General features: G+C 51.8%; 1 protein-coding gene across 1 annotated transcript in view; it reads left to right on the forward strand.

Annotated features, from left to right (window-relative positions):
• Positions 1-14,969, forward strand: part of LOC309816753 (uncharacterized protein) — a gene marked incomplete at its 5' end in the record, with an annotated part of 152,282 nt that extends 137,313 nt beyond the window's left edge. Inside the window, 13 exons of the mRNA XM_082644528.1 lie at positions 1,375-1,539; positions 4,364-4,532; positions 4,952-5,136; positions 5,356-5,448; positions 5,623-5,827; positions 7,117-7,301; positions 7,383-7,480; positions 9,921-10,105; positions 12,765-12,970; positions 13,087-13,267; positions 14,027-14,136; positions 14,451-14,567; positions 14,712-14,969. Of these exons, the coding sequence (XP_082500654.1) occupies positions 1,375-1,539; positions 4,364-4,532; positions 4,952-5,136; positions 5,356-5,448; positions 5,623-5,827; positions 7,117-7,301; positions 7,383-7,480; positions 9,921-10,105; positions 12,765-12,970; positions 13,087-13,267; positions 14,027-14,136; positions 14,451-14,567; positions 14,712-14,891 (2,079 nt within the window). The 3' untranslated portion in view covers positions 14,892-14,969. The remainder of the gene's footprint in view (positions 1-1,374; positions 1,540-4,363; positions 4,533-4,951; positions 5,137-5,355; positions 5,449-5,622; positions 5,828-7,116; positions 7,302-7,382; positions 7,481-9,920; positions 10,106-12,764; positions 12,971-13,086; positions 13,268-14,026; positions 14,137-14,450; positions 14,568-14,711) is intronic.
• Between the last annotated feature and the right edge of the window lie 5,942 nt (positions 14,970-20,911).

The following is a 20,911-nucleotide window of genomic DNA, read 5'->3' on the forward strand; positions in this document are numbered from 1 at the left end:
GGGAAAGGCCCAGGGACCCAGGTGGTGAGGAGAGAGGAGGGTGCCCACCCAGGTCAGGGGTGTGAGTGAGGGAGCTGGGTGCCATCATCACAGCTCTGCACACGCCACTGGGCGACCCTGGGCAGGGCGCTCTTCTCTCTGAACATCCGGTGTTTCATCTGAAGGATGGAAGATGCACTTGGTTCCAGCATGTAGGGTGATTGTGAAATTTAAGATGTGACACTGGGGGAGTGCTCAACGCATAAACAAAAGCTGCTGCTTTCGTCATCATTGTTAGGGGGAGGTGTTGGGACCCCTATCCCCCCAGCATTCCCCCGAGTTTGTTAGCTGGTTGATTGGTCTTTCCTGCATTCTTTCCACCCTTCCTTCCACCCAACCACCCACCCACCCACCCATCTTCTCAACCATCCAAACATCCATCCATCCATCTACCCACCCTCCCATCCTCCCTTCCATCCTCCCTCCCTCCCTCCCTCCCATCCCTCCATCCATTCATCCATCCACCCTCCCATTCCCCACATCCCAGGGGTCAAACTTTTTCTGTGAAGAGCCAGATGGTAAATATTTTAAGTCTTGCAGACCATATGGTCTCTGTTGCAACTCTGGCATTGTGTCATGAAAGCCACCATAGATGACATGTAAATGAATGGGTATGGCCATTCCCAATAAAAATCTGTCTACAAGAACAGGCAGTGAGCCAGATTTGGCCCATGAGCCCTAGTTTGCCAACCCCCAATCTGTTCATCCGTTCAGAAAGCATTTGTAGGCCTTACCTCTGCCAGGCTCTGTTCTAGGTGCAGGAGCAAGGATGGTGAAAGGGACAGACCAGGTGCCTCCCCTCCTGAAGCTCACAGTCCAGTGGGTAGAAGAAGAAAAAACAGACAAGATGCATGATATGCAGTCAGGTGTGGTGAATGCTGTGAAGGAATGAAGCAGGGAGAGTGGACAGGGGATTGCAGGGGGCCTTGCTGACGAATGCAAACTGCAGCGGGAACAGCCAGTGCAAAGGCCCTGTGGCAGGAGCATGCTTAAAGTGTTTGAGGAACACAGGGTGGCCCTTATAGAGAGAGCAAGAGGGCGAGGTTAGGAAGATAACGCAGACCCATAGGACCTGCCAAGGAGACCGGCTTCTCCTCTAAGCGCAGTGGGAAGGCAGAGGCTTTGAGCAGGGGGGACAGTGTCTGATTTGCATTTTTTTAAAGCTTGGTCTGGCTGCCAAGGGGAGGAGGGGCTGTGGGCTGGGGCAGGAATGGAGGCTGATAGGCTATTGTGACAGTCCTGGCATGAGGGATAGTAGCCTGGACCACGGCATAGGGAGAGGAAGCTGTGCTCCTGCGCCTCCCTGACCACTGACACCCCACCCTTTCATTCCAGGCCCTCTCGGTCTCCGGGGAGCACACCTTGGGCAGCGGTGGGCTTCTGCTACACTCCAAATGCCAGCTGGGCCTCGCCCCAGACCCAGACCACAGCCTGCACCTCAGCCTGACCCTCCGCAACCACAGCAGGCCCCGGATGCCTGACTTCTCCGGGGAGCTGGAGGTAAGGTGGCTGGGTCGGGGCTGCCCACCCCATAGGCAGGATACTCTGATGTCCCTCTGTCCCTCTCTGCCCAGCGGACCACCACTGCCTGGGTGGCCCTGCCATCTAGTGGCCAGTATTAGAACTGCAGACTGGCACCCTAGTGGGGACCTGAGCTTAACTGTAGGTGGGAACCCCTGTGGCTGCCCCCCCGGCCCTGAGCAGCTCCTCTGCTGCCCAACGTCAGCCCTTCCTATAACCGAGAGGCAGTGGCTGGACTCCCTGGGTTTGAATCCCAGCCCAACCTCTTCCTGGCTAGCAACGTACTTCCCCTCTCTGTGCCTCAGTTTCTTCGCCTGTAAAGTGATGGATAATCATTGCACCTACCCTACCTCCCATGGCATTAATATTGCAGGGATTAAGTATGTTAATATGTATAGATTGCTTAGATAGTGCCTGATACTAAGCAGCCACTAAGTAAGTATTAGCTGCTATTATTATTAGCTATTATTGGCCAAGTCTTCTCCTACCCCTTCCACCTCCTAGCAGCCCAGGGTTCAATACCTGCTGTGCTCCCACCTGGCCAAGGGCTACTGGGAAGGGACCTCTTTGAGCCCCATTTCCTCATCTGTAAGTGGGGATCAGGTATATTTCACAGGGTGGTCAGTGGGGTTCTGGGCACCCCTCCCCCCACACAGCACGGGCATACCGGAGGTGCTCCATAAGTGCTGTCATCCACCCATCTCTCTGTCTCCCTGGCTGGGTGACCTTGACCTTGTGACTTTCCCTCTTCAAGCCTCAGTCTTCTCTGTCAAATGGGAACAAATCCCATGTCCTTTGCAGAATTGTTGGGAGGAAAAGAAACAGAGTTTGCACAGCACGTGCACACAGTAGGTGCTCATGAGATGGGAGTTTCCTTCCAGCATCCAGCGCTGGATGAGGCATTTCTGTGTCTGGAGCTCACTCAGCTCCTGTTTCCGAGCCCAGGAGCAGTGGCAGTTTCAAAAGAGTTTTCCTTTCTGAGTTTTGCCAAGGCTGGCTCTTGTTTCCCTGTTTGCCAGCCAGGCCCCCAGCCACTCCTGCACCTGTAATCCCGGTGCCCCAAGGCTCACTTCCCCAGAATCGGAGGCCTGGGAGTGAGCCCCGTGGGGCCTAGCCCGCGGTGGGCGGTCAGGGAGTGGCTGGTCCTCCTGCTTCTATCCTGAGCATGTGGGCAGCTGGTTCTAACCGCTTCTCCCTTGCCCACCACCCCCTCTCTGCTTGCCCCATTTTGGGGTCCGTGGTGTGGAGAGAGGCCTTTCACAGCCTTGTTTGGTCTCTACACCAACCCGGTGGAGAAGAGGGACAGATTCGGGAGGTGAGGCACCCACCCCGGCTGCTGGGGCGCTCGCCACTCAGTGACAGCGACTAGGACGGACACCTCAGGTGTGGTCTGCAGACCCCCCCTCAGGCTCACTTCATGCACTGTGAAATCTAAGGATTCCTGGGCTCCACCCCTCCCACCCACTTAGGAAGCTGCATGTCTAGTGAGCACCCTGAATTGGATTCCTAGGGCTGCTGTAACAAATTAGCCCCAACTCAGTGGTTTAGCACGACAGAAATTTCTTCTTTCACAGTTCTGGAGGTTAGAGATCTAAAATCAAGGTGTCAGCAGGGTTATGCTCCTTCCAGAAGCTCCAGGAAAGAATCCTTCCTTGCCTCTTCCAGCTTCTGGGGGCTGCCAGCAATCCAGGCGTTCCTTGGCTTGTGGCTGCATTATTCCAATCTCTGTCTCTGTCTTCACATGGCCTTCTTATAAGGACAACAGTTATTGGATTTAGGGCTCACCCTAATCCAGTATGATGTCATCGTAATTTTATTTCATCTACAAAGAACCTATTTCCAAATTACATCACATTTACAGGTACCAAGGGTTAGAACTTCAACAGATCTTTTTGAGGAACATAAGCCCATAACACACCTTCTGCGCGCGCACACACACACACACACACACTCTCTCTCTCTCTCTCTCTCTCTCTCTCTCTCTCTGATTCCTGATAAATTTTGAGAACCACCGTTCTATATCTGATCTTATAGATTTTGAAACTGAGGCCCAGAGAGGGTAACACAGTTACTCAAGGCTGCACAGCTTGTTAGCCACAATATCTGGACTAGAATACAGAGCAGTTGAGTTCAGGCCAGAGGTGGCTCCCCTCCCCTACAACGGCTTCTCAATCAGCCCGTTGGCCTCCCCGCTGCAAGGTCTCCCTAGGGTTCCTTCTCTTAAGGCCTCTGAGGCTTTTCCTGCCTTTGCCCCACCCCATTCAAAACCCTTCTGTCTTGTGTCCCCTTCCCTCAAGGCTGGTGGCTGCAAGGGCTGGGATGAACTGCTCAGTGCCAGCCTTTATGCCAGGTGCTACCCACAATGTCTCCTTGAACTTGTGGAGACATTTGCAGTGGTTCTCATGCAAACATGGAAAACCTGGCCTGTAGGTGGAGACACCTGGGCACTGGGAACAAAAATGCCAGTGCCCAGCCCCTCCCTCAATCAGTTAAGTCAGAATCTCTGGGGTGAGGCCTCGCAGCAGGAATTTTTAAGCTACTTGGATGCTGTGCACCGTGCTTGGTTAGGTCCCTGGATGTGGATTTTAATAAGCATTTTCTGCAATTGGTAGGGATTCTGAGCCCTGTGGCAGGGGTGTAAGGTGGGGGGATCCAGTGCCCCTGAAGATGGGGGGGTGGGCATTGCCTTTTCCCTGCAGGTTCAACCTCACCCTCCTCAGCCACCTCTCCCTTTGCCTGGGGCCAACTGGGGCCAGTGGGCAGAGGCTAGGCTGCACTCAGGCGTCTGCCCTTTGCCTCCCAGCTCCGCGGCCCCAAGGCTCAGCAGTTTGGCCTGCTGGGCCGGGTCTCCACCTCAGCTTCTCGAAGCTTGGTCCAGCTGGAGGGAAATGTGGATGACGGGGACGAGAAAGTGAGGCTGTTGGTGTCCCGAGCCCCGAACTGCTTCCAGGCCTCGGTGGCCCACAAGGAAGGTGAGCGGAGGTACTGGTGTGGCTCAGTGGCCTGGCCAAGGCCCCAGCTTGGCCCAAGAGTGGACAGAGATTGGGGTGCTGAGAGCTCGAAGTCAAAGGAAACCCTGGTAGGACTTGGTGGCACCCCCAGCTTGGAGGTGATGATGAGCTTCCTGTGGTCACCTGTGGTGCCAGGAGAGGCTGGGATAAGTCTGGACCAGAGGTGGGTGTGGGCTGGGGGATGGGGAAGAAACCAGGCTTCAGGGGTTTGGAGGTTGATTTAGGCAGCTCAGTTCAAGGCCCTCAAATCCTAGAGCCTTTGAGACTCTGCCTGTGGGCAGTGGGGAGCTACAGAAGGCTGTGGAGAGCGGGAGGAGTGGGCAGCTGGGAGGCAGATGGACGAGTCCTGGTTACAACGGCAGGTCCCTTCCTGGCCCCAGGGAGCCAAGAGGAGAGCGTGGTGCTGCGGGCGTGTGCCCACAGGCGGACTGCGGAGGTGGAGGCCCTGCTCCAGGACAGCGGGCAGCCCATCCAGCCCCTGGGACGCCTGACCCTGCAGGCTGCCAACCAGAGCCTCCGCTTGGCTGCATATGGCTGCCAGGGGACCCTGCTGGGCCACGTGGAGGTGAGAGGGCCGAGGGCTGGGGGGAGGGGTGTTATTCCTACTCCCCCACCCTGCCCGGGCAGAGGCCACAGGACCAGGATCTCTAAGTCCAGGAGTACCAAGGAAACCAGAGGCAGACAGCCCGTAGTGTGGCCAACACATGCTTGGGCGTTGCTGCTGGCACCTTCATTCTGTCCACTTCATTCCCGTGAGGCCCAGCCTGTCCCTCTGTGTCCGCAGTCCAGGGTGGCTGCTCTTGGGTCCCAGGTGCAAGCCCGGCTGGAGGAGAAGATCCATGGCTTGGACGCCTACGTGAGACGGTTCCAGCGCCTGGTGGGTAGAGTGCACTGGGATGTCGGGGGCACCCTGGAGAACGGGAGGGAGCATGAGGCTGTGGAGGGTCACCCCTCTGGCTCGTCCTGGGCCTCCCTCATGGACATGAGGGTCTTCTGGAGCTTTCTGTGCCCCAGACCCTCACGCTGATCCTGCCCCCGTTCCCCTGCCCAGGTGCAGCCGGCAGGCGCCCTGGATGGCGCGGTAGGCCCCCTTCTGCAGCTGTGCCAGGCGGGGCTGGGGGCCGTGCGGGAGAGTGGCCGGGCGGTGGCCGCGCTGTGGAACCAGAGCCGGGCCAGGCAGGGGCTGACGAACCGCGTGCCGCTCTACCTGGAGAGGCTGCAGGCAGGGCTGGAGCAGCTGCGGGATGAGCTGGAACGTGAGTGCAGGAGACAGGGCGTGACCCTGCCCCCAGATCCACGCCTGATCCCAGGGCCCCCGACTCCAGGCCCCTCACGCTCGGCCTGGGGTACTGGTTCAACCAGAAAGGCCACCTGATTTCTGGCAGGCCTGCAGCCCAACTTCATTTAGACCCTCTGCCTTATTTCTCATGGATCTATAGCCTTCAGACTTTTGGAACAGTGTCCATTCTTGTCAGTCTCCAAGCTCATATCCCTCATGCCTGCTGCCTTATCTCTTCTGGGACTGCTGCCCAAGTTTCTTCAGTCCCCGCCTGATTTCTTTGGGTATATAGCTTTACTTCTATTAGGCCCATTGTCATAGATTCTAGGGCCTATTTCTGGTTCTGTGATAAGCACCAGTGAGACCGTGAGGGTCGTGAAGGCTGCTGTCCCGAGCGCCCTCCTGGCGGTGCTGGGACCCTCTAGCCTCTCCCGGGGCCAGGAGCACCAGGGCTGACAGCTGGCCCAGCAGGGAGCCCCAGGACCCTGCCCAGCACCAGGGCGGCCGTCCCTCTGACTGGCCAGTGCTCGGGCCAGACAGGCTATTAAATGTACTCTCACCCCTGCTTGTGTCCCTTTGTCAGAATCCCAGGGCCACCCCCAGCCTCGTGATTCACTAGGACTCACAGCTCTCAGGACGTAGTTGCACCCACGGCTATGATTTGCTACAGGGACAGAATACAGAGCCGGGTGGCGGAGGGACAGGCGCAGGGGAGGTTCTAAGGAGACCAAGCACGAGCTTCCAGACTCCTCTCCCAGTGGGGGCACACAGGACTCCCTCCACTCCCCCAGCTTTGAATTGTGACAACACGTGTCAAACGCTGTCTGCCAGGGGAGCTCGTTAGAGACCCTGCGCCCAGGCTTCTCACTGGGGGCTGGTCACGTAGGAGCCTCTGCCTGGCACAGACCAACATTCCAGACTCACAGAAGGAAAGCGGGCGTTCAGCATAAACCACATTGTTCGTGCAATCCAGGCACAGTGAGGCCCTCTTATCAGGTCTGGGAACGGTGGGAACCCCCCAGATTCCAGCCAGGGCTGACCCTGTGAACGGGCCTTGCAGTTGCGCAGTCTCAGGCCTGCCGGGCTGACTCTTTTCCAGTCTCTGGTGCCACCACCTCATTCCAGGTCACAGGCCCTATTTCTTTCCTGGAGGCCCGGGTCGTCGGGGGGGCTGGTTTTCCTGTGTGGGCCTGGGATGCGGGTAGCGGCATCTCACCTGCCACCAGGACCGGGAGGCCTCACGGTGGGTGGTGGCTGCCTTTGCAGAGCCCCTGGCCACGCTGAAGGACGCCTACTTGGAGGTGACAGTGCAGCCCTTGGACAAGGTGTGGCAGGAGCGGGCCGAGGAGGCCGTGCAGCGGCTGCAGGCCTGGGTGTCTGGGACGCCGGGGACCTGGGGGTCCGGGCCCATCGCGGCAGCGCTGGAGGCCACTAGGGGCGCCCTGGAGCTGGTGAGGTAGGGCAAGGGGGAGGGAGGCGGCATTGCAGGCAGGGATGGCCCTGACGGCTCTCATTGCCCCCACCTGCTCCAGGCCACCCACCAGATGCTGTCTTGGGCTGAAGCTGTGTTCTCACAGGCACTGAGGCGGCTCTGCAAACCCTTGCTGGACCTGTACAGCTTCTCAGCCAGGTAACTTGTCCCTTCTGCGGTCCTGCCCCACGCCAGGCACACCCTCCGTCTCATCTGCTCCCCTGACAGCCCTTCCATAGAGACATTTGCAGCCCCATTTTACAGATAAGGAAACTGAGGCTTATTCTTCATTCCGCGGATATTTTATGAGCACTCTCTTTGAGCGGGCGCTGTTTTAGGTGTGCAGACGCAGCGGTGAGTGGGATAGATCCTGGCCCTTACGAGGGCCATGGCTGAGCAGGGAGACGGTCACTGAACACAATGACCAGGTAATCTACCCTCAGGGGCGGCGGGCCTTCCTCTAAAGGGCCTGAGAGTGATGTGTTCAGGATTTGTAGCCCGATGGTCTCTCACGTAGCCTTCGTTTTTTGTTTTTGTTAAGAATCCTTTAAACAGTAAAAGCCATTCTCAGCTTGCAGGCCATCCAAAAGCAGGACACAGGTTGGATTTGGCCACGGACCACAGTCTACCGACCTTTGAGCTAGTATGTTAGGTACCAAGTGCTACAGAAAACAAAAAGGCAGGACGTGTGAGTTGATGGGGGCATTTTATTTGATTTTTATTTTTTAAATCTTTTTGTTTACTTTGGCTGTGGCGCATGCGGCATCTTAGTTCCCCACCCAGGAATCCAACCCGTGCCCCCTGCAGTGGAAGCGCAGAGTCTTAACCACTATACTGCCAGGGAAGTCCCCGATGGGGGCATTATAAAGAGTGAGGCTGTGGTTGGCTTCAGTGAGAAGGTAGCATTTGAGCAAGGGCTTGAAGGGTGAGGGAGTGAGTCGGGCGCACGTCATGGGAAGAGCGTTCCAGGCGGAGGGCACAGCTGGTGCAAAGGCCCAGGGGTGGGAGTGCACTTCCTGCTTAAGGAATCTGAAGGAAGCCAGGGGGCTGGAGAGGAGTCGGGCGGGTAACAGGGTTCCGGGCAGCCTGGGGCCTTTGTCTCTTACTCTGAAATGGGAACACACAGGAGGTTTTTTTGTTTGTTTGTTTGTTTGTTTGTTTTTGCGGTACGAGGGCCTCTCACTGTTGTGGCCTCTCCTGTTGCGGAGCACAGGCTCCGGACGCGCAGGCTCAGCGGCCATGGCTCACGGGCCCAGCCGCTCCGCGGCATGTGGGATCTTCCTGGACCGGGGCACAAGCCTGCGTCCCCTGCATCGGCAGGCGGACTCTCACCCACTGCGCCATCAGGGAAGCCCAACACACAGGAGGTTTTGAGCTGAGGAAGGACATGATCTACCTTTCATTTAAAAAGATCCCTCTGGCCCCAGTGTTGAGAATAAAGACTGGGGACAGGGAGGGGGATAGAAGCAGGGAGCCCAGTTTAGAATGGTCCAGGCAAGATGGGAGAGTAGCTGCGCCAAGCAGTGGTAGCTGCGGAGGGGGTGCGAGGCAGTCAGGTTCCGGGTGTTGTAAGGACAAGCCTGTAGGATTGGCTGACAGATTGGATGTAGGTGGTGAAAGAGAAGAGCCAGGGATGACTCCCAGAGTCTTGGCTTTGATGACTGGAAGGATGGAGGGTCCATCTATGGAGTAATGGGGATGACTGGTGTGCAGGGAGCAGCTTGGAGCTTTGTTGGCTTCCTGTGGCTGCCATAGCAAATTACCACAAGTTCAGTGGCTTAAGCGACACAGATGTGTTCTCGTGTAGTTCTGGAGGTCAGAAATTCGAAATGAATGTCAGGTTCCTCCGAGAGGCTCAGGGGAGAACCCTTCCCTTCCCAGCCCCTGCAGGCTGCCTGCTTGCCTCGGCTCGTGGCCCCCGCCTCCATCTTCAAAGCCTCTCTGACTGTTGTCCTTATATCTTCTCTCTGACCCTCCTACCTCTCTTAGAAGGTCCATTGTGATTCCATTGGCCACCTGGATAATCCGTCTCAAAATCTTGCGTGTAGTCACACCTGCAAAGTCCCTTTGGCCTCCTAAGATAACAGTCATAGGTTCCAGGGACTTGGGCGTCTTTGGGGCTGTTGCTCAGCCTCCTGTGGTGGGAGGGGGTGGTCTGGAGCTCCTTCCGACCTGCTGAGTTTGAGACGCCATCAGGACACCCCACCGAGGCAGCTTTCTGAGGCCTGGGCCGTAGAGCAATTTGGAGGTTTTGGAGAAGTCACTGGCCCCGAAGGAGCAGCAGAGCCAGCCTCAGGGACAGGCCTGAGGAGCCCCTTCCCCACACAGGCCGGAGGCCCCGCCAAGGCACATACGTTCAGGCCCCTGGCAGGAGATCAGATGCCTGCGTCCTTAAAATAGGACAGTCATTTCTACCCCCAGCCTCCACCTCATTGTGCCACCTCCCCAAACAAAGCCTATTCCCTCCCTAAGAGGCTGATGTTCCGTGGAGGTCAGCTTGGGCCGGACCCTTACACGGCCATCCTGTGGCTGCGGAAAGTGAGGCTCCGACGGGCACGACTTGTGCTGGGGTCTCCCAGCTCCTCTGTGCTCCCTCCAGGGACCACTCAGTGGTGGTGACACTGCCGATGCTGCCTGCAGGGGACGAGCCCCTGGATGTGGCCCGGGTGACCAACCACCTGGTGGAGGAGAAGCTGCTGCGGCCACTCCGAGAGCTGTATGGGACCAGCGTGCTGGCCGAGTACCACCGGCTCAAACGCCGTCTGCTGGGGGCCCCCTCTGGATGTGAGTCCTATGCCGCCCTCCTCCCTGGGACCCCTCTGCCCTTTGGAACGTGGCAGCACGACCTGGCAGGGCCAGGTAGACAGTGGGACCATCCCCCAGTAGTACAGGGAAGACTTAGCATTGTAGTGCTGGGCCCATCTGATCCCAGGCTGATTCCAGAGGTTACTGGGCTTCCCAACGTCAAACAGGATGAGGGTTGGGATGCAGATCCAGGCTTTTGTCCAGAAAGTAAAAGCCTGAGCCTGGAACCTAGCGCGGAGGCGTGGCGAGGGGCTGAGGGCCAGCTCCCTCCGGGCGGACTCTGCAGGAGAAGCACCAGGCAGACCTCCAGTTGCAGCCGGAAGACCACTAATTGAGTCCAGACTGTCCGTCAGGCAAGGCCTGGAGCCACAGGCAGTGCTGGGACCAGACGCAGCTCTGGGGTCCCTGGGGGCTTGGAGCCCCTGGAGTTTGCATCCACTGCCCTGAGTGCGATCTGGTGAGTCTCCTCACCTCTCTGTCACCTGGAGGGGGCAACGTGGCTCATCGGTGTGGTAACAAGCATGTGCCTTTGGTGCCCGGCAGGGTCTCAAGTCAGTGGGAAAGCTTGGCAAGGACTGGTATGTAGCATCAGGTCTTGTGATCTCACAGGTGGGAACACGGAGGCTTGGGCAGGTGGGAGCCCCCCAGAGTCTGGGGTACTTGTCTGCTAGGCAGCGTGGCGACTGGAAACAGCCTGGTCTCTGGGTTCCACGTGTGCGACCTGGGACTGGCCTGTGACCTTCAGCTCTGAAACCTGACAAGGGGCTCCCAGTACCCTCCTCGTTAGGCCATCATGGGCTGGCACGGGCCAGCAGCTGCCGGGTACCTGGCCTGGGCGTGTGTTCAGTGGGTGGGGCTTCTCTTACCCGACCCCCACGCAAGCCTCTGCTCCGCAGCAGTGCCGGCTCGGGGGGGTCCGTACTACCCTCTCTCGGGCCACCTCCTGCCCACTGTGAAGAGGGCTGGGCCTGGCCCACATGGCACCTCTCTCCTGTTGGATGGAGCCTTTGGCTGTACTTTTTTTTTTTTTTAATGAAGACATTTGACTTTTGTGGGGGCATTCTGTTGTTTCTTTTTTTACAAAAATATTTATTTATTTGGCTTCATTGGGTCTTAGTTGCGGCATGCAGGATCTTTCGTTGCAGTGCACAGGCTTCTCTCTAGTTGTGGCACATGGGCTCCAGAGCATGCGGGCTCAGTAGTTGCGGCACACAGGCTGTCTAATTATGGTGCAAGGGCTCAGTAGTTGCAGGGCATGGGCTTAGTTGCAGGCTTAGTTCCCCAACCAGGGATCAAACCCGCATCCCCTGCGTTGGAAGTGCAGAGTCTTAACCACTGAACTGCCAGGGAAGTCCCTGTGTCTTATTTATTTTAGATTCCACATACAAGTGATATCATGATAATCTCTAGTTGCATCCATGTTACTGCAACTGGCATCGTTTCATTCTTTTTTATGGCTGAGTAGTATCCCATTGTATATATGTACCACATCTTCTTTATCCATTCATCGGTCAATGGACATTTAGGTTGTTTCCGTGCCTTAGCTATTGTGAATAACGCTGCTATGAACATAGCGGTGCATGTATCTTTTTGAATTAGAGTTTTGTCTGGATATATGCCCAGGAGTGGGATTGCTGGGTCATATGGTAGTTCTGTTTTTAGTTTTTTAAGGAAGCTCCATACTGTTCTCTGTAGTGGTTATACCAATTTACATTCCCACCAACAGTGTAGGAGGGTTCCCTTTTCTCCACATCCTCTCCAGCATTTGTTATTTGTAGACTTTTTAATAATGGCCATTCTGACCAGTGTGAAGTGGTACCTCATTGTAGTTTTGATTTGAATTTCTCTAATAATTAGCGATGTTGAGCATCTTTTCATGTGCCTGTTGGCTATTTGTATTTCTTCTTTGGAGAAATGTTTATTTATGTCTTCTGCCCATTTTTCAATTGGGTTGTTTGTTTTTTTAATATTGAGCTGTATGAAATGTTTGCATACTTTGGAAATTAAGCCCTAGTTGGTCTCATCGTTTGTAAATATTTTCTCCCATTCTGTAGCTTGTCTTTTCGTTTTGTTTTTGATTTCCTTTGTTGTGCAAAAGCTTGTAAGTTGGGTTAGGTCCCATTTGTTTATTTTTGGTTTTATTTCTGTTGCCTTGAGAGACTGCAGGTTGCCATTTAAAGTGTCTGATTCAGTGGCTAGTGTGCATCCATCACCACGGTCAATTACAGAACCTTCATCACCCCAAAAAGACACCCTGCATCCCCTAGCTCTGTGTCCCCATCCCTCAGTTATACCCCCAGTCTACTTTCTGTCTCTGTGGATTTGCCTATTCTGGACACCGCGTACGAATGGAGTCACGTGATATGTGCCCTTTTATAATGGGCGTTTCACTCAGCATAAAGTTTCTGAGGTTCATCAGTGTTGGAGCGTGCGTCACACCTCCTTCACCTTAGGGGACCCCTAGAGCTCAAGTCATCTTGAAGCCAGAGGTTCTTGGGGACAGACCCCGCTCCCCACGTGGGCTGCCCATGAGGACATGGGCCAGGGAGCAGTCTCTGGACAGGCTGGGCTGCCCCGTGGGCTCAGGGCCTGGGCACAGCGGGCCCCACTCCCCTTGCGTCCGGCCTCTTCTCTGCAGACCACGCTGTGGTGGCCGGCACCAGGCATGTGGTGACCTTCGATGGCCAGGTGTGGGGCATCAGTGCCCACTGCAGTAGCCTGCTGCTGGCCAAGGACTTCGCTCATGACACATTCTCGCTGACACTAAACCGGGCGGGCTCGGGGCTCACGTCCCTGACCGTGAAGTTGAACCACACCACCCTCGTCCTCTATCCCAGCCTGAAGGTGAGCAGGGTAGGGGGGTAGGGCGCCCAGACACTTTCCTGCCTCCTGTCACATCCACACACCTGTGCCCCGTGGAGACTGTCACCTGTCCTGCTCAGCCCCTGTCTTGCCCACAGACCTACAGGCTGTACAACTCCTCCCTGCCTGGGGAGAGCTGTCTGGACCTGGATGTGCCTCCTGCCAAGACCAGGAGGAACAACGTCCCCAGGATCGAGCTGACTAGTGAGGACGGTGTCTCTGTCGTCTGTGACCTCCACGCCAGCCTCTGCAGCCTGACTCTCAGCGTCTGGCAGCACGGTGGGTCTAGGCCCCCGCTGGCAACCTCTGAGCCAGTGCGGTCAGCTTCCAGGGCTGAGATTGACAGATCCCAGTGGGCAGCACTCTGAGTCCTTGGGAGGCTGTGGGCGGGAGGCCCAGGGACCCTCTTGGGCCTCTGCTGCTCCTCGGGGCTGACAGCCCGAGCGGGTATCAGAACAGCCCAAACAGCTCAGAACTGGAAGAGGGTCAAAGGCCATCTCTCCCGGCTTTCATCACGTCCAGCACTGGGACAGCCCCTACTCCAGCGGCAGCGCAACTCTGGATACAGCCCCGCTGGTTGACCGCTGCCCTGTTTCAGGCGCTCCAGCACGCATCGTCTGCTCCTTCTCATGGGATCCTCCCACTGTTGTCCCCTGGGACACATGACATGACCCAGATTACTTACTGGTCCCCCACTCCTCCAGCCACGAACATCAGGGCCAGGCTTTGAGCCCAGAGCTCTGACCCCACGTTCTGCTCCCTTCTCTGGGACGTGCCGCTCCCCTTGATCTGGTTGGGCAGCCCCAGGAACACTTGTAAAGAGTTTGCGTCCCAAACACTTGGGACGGGGCTGGCAGATGGGGGAGGGCCCAGGGAGGGAACAAATGCTTTTCTCAGTCCTTTTTCTCTTCTCCCTCTGGTGAAATTTCAGAGCCAGGACCAGTGTTGGGGGGGTCAGGCATGGAGGGTGCAGGGTCTGGCCATGCCCCACCCGCCAACACTCGCCAGCAGGCTCTCACAGCCTTCCCTGCCCCACAGGCCTGTCCGCTGGCCTTCTGGGCACCAACGACAACGAGGCAGGCAATGAGCTGATGCTTCCGGATGGCACAGTGGCCAGCAGCCTGGAGGAGGTCACCCCCGCCTGGCAGGTGAGCTGGCTAGCCAGCCCTCCCTCCCTCGGGGCTGGGCGTCATCACTAGGAGGCCGTGGCTGTGGATGGAGAGGGGAACAGGTGTGACCCGGGCGCGCCCTGGAGAGGCAAGTCTCTGTGTGGATTGGCCGTGGACCTGAGGAGGGTGGGGCCCCCATCTCCGAGGCTCCTGGGCCTGCATGTTCCACACCTGCAGGGGACCTCTCAGTCCAAGAGGGTGGTGGTTCCCTCCTGGGGCTGCAGCCCCTGGTGGAGCTGCCTGGGAGAAAGGAGGTCCAGGCAGGAGCCTGAGTCTTGGGTTCGTCTCCCCAGGTGGGTGGTGACTGCAGGGCCATGGAGAAGACTCGGCTGGCATGCCCGGTACAGAGCCCCACCTGCCGGGCCTTCTTCCAGGACCCCCGCTCCAGCCTGGGGAACTGCTTCGGGGTGGTGAGTGTGCAGCTGCAGAGGCCGCTCAGCAGGTGGACCGCAGGACAAAGAAGGCCCTTGCCCTGATCTAGCCTATAGCCCTCCTCTGTGCTACCCCCCAGGGTGTGGTGGGCAAGGACACTGACTATGGGTGCTGGATTTCAGGTGGACCCCACACCCTTCCTCAGCCTATGTGTCCAGGACACCTGTGGCACCCAGGAGCGCCAACCTGCCTGCAACCTGGCGGCTGCCTACATCCACCTGTGTGCCCGGGGCTTCGTGCCCCTGGACCCTCCTCCACAGTGCGGTAAGCAGCCTGACCCCTGCCTGGGGGTGGAAGGTTGACTTCTGCCTTCCATCCCAGAGGGAAGACCAATTCTTTTCTCTTAGCTTCTGCCAAGAGGACAGGCACTCAGTTGTTGTACAGTGAGCTAAGAGTCAAAGCAAAGTTATGTGTAAAGGAGTACTTATTAAGAAAGAGAAAAAGAGGACCACAACCTCCACCCTCCACCCCAGGTCCAGTGAGCCCTGTGACATCCAGCACAGGAGACGAGAGCTCGGGGAGGTCAGGCAGCTATGAAGTCAGCTGCTGAAAACTCAGAACCACAGACTTGCTGTTAGGGGATGTGAATGTATACACCCTACAAGGTCTGGGAACCCCTGGGCACACCTGAAACCAATGTCGTGCATGATTCCCACGGCTCAAGTCCTGCTACATAGACACAGAAGTTGGTGACTGCAACAAACAACAGCAGTGGACCCCCTGATAACAGAGCAATTATTCATGACACTCGTAAAAGAACAGTTAGTAGTAGTAGCTACTGGGAGGAGGAGTGGGTGTGACTACAACAGGGTGGAAAAAGGGAGATGTTTGTGGTGATGGAACAGTTCTGTATTTTGATGGCGGTAGTGGTTACATGAATCCACACCTGTGACGAAATGTCATAGAACTATACACACACACATTCTACCAATGTCAATGTCTAGGTTTTGATATTGTACTATAATTATGGAAGATTTAACCATTGGGGGAAATGGGATGAAATATGTACAGGACACCCCGTACTATCTTTGAACTACCTGCAATTCTATAATTATTTTAAAATAAAAAGGCTTTAAAATTAAATATAAAACATCAGCGTCACATAGTTTTATAGGCAAGTTGTAATAATTTACTGTAACTGTTCCAGAGTATAAAAAGGAAACCTTCCTCTTCCCACCTCATTTTAATGAAGTTAGTGTTATCTTATGGGAGACAAAAACACAAGGACAATACAAGAGGAAAGTTAGAAGCCCAACTGCAAACTTGAATGTAGATGTTACTAATATGTTAGTGAGTGAAATTCAAAAATATGTTGAGACATAAGCTAAGAAAACATCATAACCAATTGGAAGTAATCTCTGGAACCCAAGGATGGTATTTAAGAACCGTGTACTAAAGTAGGCAATTTAAACTAGGTAATTCAAAACAGTCCTTCTGGTGGGATATCTAATAATGTTAGACAAGATAGAGAAAATGGGGTATTGGAAATATCTGGATCAAAATCCAGGGGAAGACAGGAGAGTGACATCAACAAGGTGGCAGGCTAGGAATCTACAAATCCTCAGTCCTCCATGGAAACACTGAATATAGAACAATATATGGACCAAAGTAACTTTGTGAGAACCCTAGAAACCAGTTAAGCAGCAGCAACAACCAAGTGACTGCCTGATTGAGAAAAAGTCTCACTCTAAACAGCAGGAAATTTCATGGCATTTGTGCTTGCCTTCCCCAGTACAGTTTTGAAGAAGCCAGCCAGTTCCTGGCTCATCCCTTGGGAGGGAAGGAAAGGAGTGGAACTTGCTTGCAGTGTTCTGACTTCTCTGGGACCTGCCAGAGGAACAGGTCTCTCTTGACTTAGTGGTGATGAGAATGGTGGCATAGTTTGGATATCATGTGAGTGATTGCTGAAAGCAGGAGTGGGTGCTGCTGCCAGAGACAGCTGCAGGGAGTCTGCAGTCCTGTAGGTGACTGGGAGCCAGACTACAAACAGAGGAATACAATACTATATCTAAACCCCTGAGAAGAAGCAGGGGTGAAAGCTAGGGAAACTAGGACATTTCAAAGCAGCTGTGTCTACTGGGGATGTGGAGTTAAAGCACACACTCAGGCCCAGGGAAGATGCACCCATAGAAAGTATTTGAGAGAACCCTGAGCTTTCATACCAGGTTGATTAATGAAGGCCTTCCCCTGCACAGGGACAGTCTGCAAAGAATGGGAGAGGTGGATGTCTTTTCAAATGCCCAGTTCCAACAAAAGATGACAAGACATACAAAGAAACAGTGAGATAGGGCCCATTCAGAGGAACACAGTAAATCTCCAGAAACTAACTCAAGAAACATAGGCCTCTTATTGACAGGATTTAAAACATCTGTCTTAAATATGCTCAATCAGATGAAGGAGAAGAAAGATGGCAGACAACTAAGTGAAATCAGGAAAACAATATATGAGAAAAATGAGAATATCAACAAAGAAGTAGAAATTACAGTAAACAAATTCTGGAGCTGAAAAATGCAATTTGTGCTGTCTTCAAGAGACTCACTTTAGATCTAAGGACACACACAGGTTGAAAGTGAAAGGATGGAAAAAAATATTCCATACAAATAGTAACCAAAAGAGAGCACACTTTCAATAATAGAACAACCAAAGAGAAGATCAATAAGGAAATAGAGAATTTGAACAACACTGTAGATCAACCAGACCTAGCAGATATATACAGAACACTCCACCCAACAGCATCAGGGTATCCATTTTTCTCAAGTGTACATTGAACATTCTCCAGGATAGACATTAGATAGATAGATATTAGGCCATAGAACAAGTCTTAATAAACCTCTAAAAATTGAAATCATACAAACTATTTTCCAATTACAATGGAAACTAGAAATAGAAAACTGGAAAAATCACAAATTGTACAAAATTAAACAGCACACTCTTAAACACCCAATGGGTCAAAGAAATCACAAAATAAATTAGAAAATATCTTGAGACAAATGAAAACAAAAACACAACACACCAAAACTATGGAATTTAGAGAAAGCAGTGCTACTAAGGAAATGTACAGCTGTAAATCCTCACATTAAAAAAGAGCTCAAATCAACACCCTAACTTTACTCCTTAAGGATCCTGGAAAAGAACAAATCAAACCCAAAACTAGCAGAAGGAAGGAAATCATAAAGATTAAGGCAGAGATAAATGAAGTAGAGTGTAGAAAAACAACAGAGAAAGTCAACAAAACTAAAAGTTGGTTTTTTGAAAAGATCAACATAATTGACAAATCTTTAGCTAAATTGACTAATAAGAAAAAAGAAGACTCAACTAAAATCAGAAGTGAAATAGGGAACATGACAACTGATCTTTACAGAACCAAAAAGGATTATGAGAGAGTACTATGAACACTTGTGTGACAACAAATTGGACAATCTAGATGAAATGGATAAATTCCCAGAAACATACTGCCTGCCAAAACTGAATCATGAAGAAACAGAAATCTGAAAAGACCTATAACTAGCAAGCAAATTGAATCAGTAATCAAAAACCTCCCAACAAAGGAAAGCCCAGGACCAGATGGCTTCACTAGTGAATTCTACCAAGCATTTAGAGAATTGAAACCAAGGCTCCTCAAACTCACACAAAAAACTGAAGGGGCTTCTCTGGTGGCACAGTGGTTGAGAATCTGCCTGCCAATGCAGGGGACATGGGTTCGAGCCCTGGTCTGGGAAGATCCCACATGCCGCAGAGCAACTAGGCCCGTGAGCCACAACTACTGAGCCTGCGTGTCTGGAGCCTGTGCTCCGCAACAAGAGAGGCCGTGATAGTGAGAGGCCCACGCACCGCCATGAAGAGTGGCCCCCACTTGCCGCAACTAGAGAAAGCCCTCGCACAGAAACAAAGACCCAACACAGCCAAAAAATAAGTAAGTAAATAAATAAATAAATTTAAATTATATTGGAAAAAAAAAAAAAACTGAAGAGGGAACATCTTCAAATCCATTTTAAGAGGCCAGAATTATCTTGATACCAAAGCCAGACAAAGACACTTCAAGAAAACTACAGAACAATATCCCTGATGCATATAGATGCAAAAATCATCAAAAAAAAAAATACAGTTGGCCCTCCATATCTATGATTTCCACATCCACAGATTCAATCAACCACAGATTGAAAATATTTGAAAAAAATCCAGAAAGTTCCAAAAGCAAAACTTGAATTTGCTGCATGCTGGCAACTATTTACATAGCATTTATATTGTATTAGGTACTATAAGTAATCTAGAGATGATTTAAACTATACAGGAGAATGTACATAGGCTGTATACAAATATTATGTCATGTTATATAAGGGACTTTAGCATCCACAGATTTTCGTATCCGTGGAACCAATCCTCATGGATACTGAGGAACAACTGTACTGGCAAACAGAATTCAAGAGCACATTAAAAGGATTATATACCATAACCAAGTGGGTTTATTCCTGAAATGCAAGGATGGTTCAACATAGGAAAATCACTGTAATACACTACATTAAAAGAATGAAGGGGAAAAAAAAACATGACCATCTCAACTGATGTAGAGAAAGCATTTGACAAAATTCAACACCCTTTCATGATAAAAACACTCAACAAACTAAGAATAGAAGGAAACTACCTCAACATAATAAAGGCCATATTTGACAAGCCCATAGATAACACCACATTCCATGGTAAAAGACTGAAAGCTTTTCCTCTAAGATCAGGAACAAGACAAGGATGCCTAGTTTTGCCACTTCAATTTAAAGTAGTATCAGAAGTCCAAGCCAGAACAATTCGTCAAGAAAAAGAAACAGAAAGCATCCAAATTGGAAAGAAAGAAGTAAAGTTCTCCGTTCTCAAATGACACAATCATATATATCTAAAAAACCATGTATATGTAGAAAACACTAAAGCTTAAAAAAATTTAAAAACCTATTAGAATTAGTAAACAAATTTGGCAAAGTTGCAGAATGTAAGTCAACACACAAAAATCAATTGTGTTGGGGCTTCCCTGGTGGCGCAGTGGTTGAGAGTCTGCCTGCCAATGCAGGGGACACGGGTTCGTGCCCTGGTCTGGGAGGATCCCACATGCCGCGGAGCGGCTGGGCCTGTGAGCCATGGCCGCTGAGCCTGTGCGTCCGGAGCCTGTGCTCCGCAACGGGAGAGGCCACAGCAGTGAGAGGCCCACATACCGCAAGGAAGAAAAAGGAAAAAAAAAAAAAAAAATCAATTGTGTTTCTATATACTAATGAGCATTCCAAAAAGGAAATTAAGAAAATAATTCCATTTACAATAATATCAAAAAGAGTAAAATACTTAGGAATAAACTTAACCAAAGAGGTGAAAAACTTATACACTGAAAAATACAAAGCACTGCTGAAAGAAATTAAAGAAGATACAAATAAATGGAAAGATATCCCATGTTCATGGATTGAAAGACTTAATATCATTAAGATAATACTAATACTCTCAGTGATCTACAGATTTAACGCAATCTCTGTCAAAATCCCAATGGCTTTTTTTGCAGAAATATAAAAACCTACCCTAAAATTCATACAGAATCTCAAGGGGGCCCCAAGTAGCCAAAACAATCTTGAAAAAGAACAAAGTTAGAGGTCTCACACTTCCTGGTTTCAAAACTTTTAACATAAGCTACAGTAATCAAAACAGTGTGGTACTGGCATAAAGACAGACATATAGACCAAAGGAATAAAATAGAGAGCCCAGAAATAAACCCTTGCATAGATGGTCAAATAATTTTTGACAAGGATGTCAAGACCATTCAATGGAGAAAGTACAATCTTTTCATCAAACAGTGCTGGGAAAACTGAATATCTACATGAAAAGAATGAAGTTGGACCCTTACCTTACACCCTATAAAAACATTAGCTCAAAATGGATCAAGTACATAAGTATAAGAACTAAAACTATAAAACTCTTACAAAAAAACATAGGGGGAAAGCTTCATGACATTGGATTTGGCATTGATTTCCTGGATATGACACCAAAGGCACAAGCAATAAAAGAATAAATAGACCAATTGGACTTCATTAAAATTAAAAACTTCTGTGCATGAAATGACACAATCAACAGAGTATAAAGGCAACGTATGGAATGGGAGAAAATATTTGCAAATGAAGTAACTGACAAAGGATTAATCTCCAAAATATACAAACAGCTCATGCAGCTCAATATCAAAAAAAACCCAAACAACCCAGTCAAAAAATGGGCAGAAGACCTAAATAGACATTTCTCCAAAGAAGACATACAGATGGCCAACAAACACATGAAAAGATGCTCAACATCACTAATTATT

This window comes from Mesoplodon mirus, assembly GCF_964341445.2.
Source record: "Mesoplodon mirus genome assembly, chromosome: 15".
Taxonomy (NCBI): domain Eukaryota; kingdom Metazoa; phylum Chordata; class Mammalia; order Artiodactyla; family Ziphiidae; genus Mesoplodon; species Mesoplodon mirus.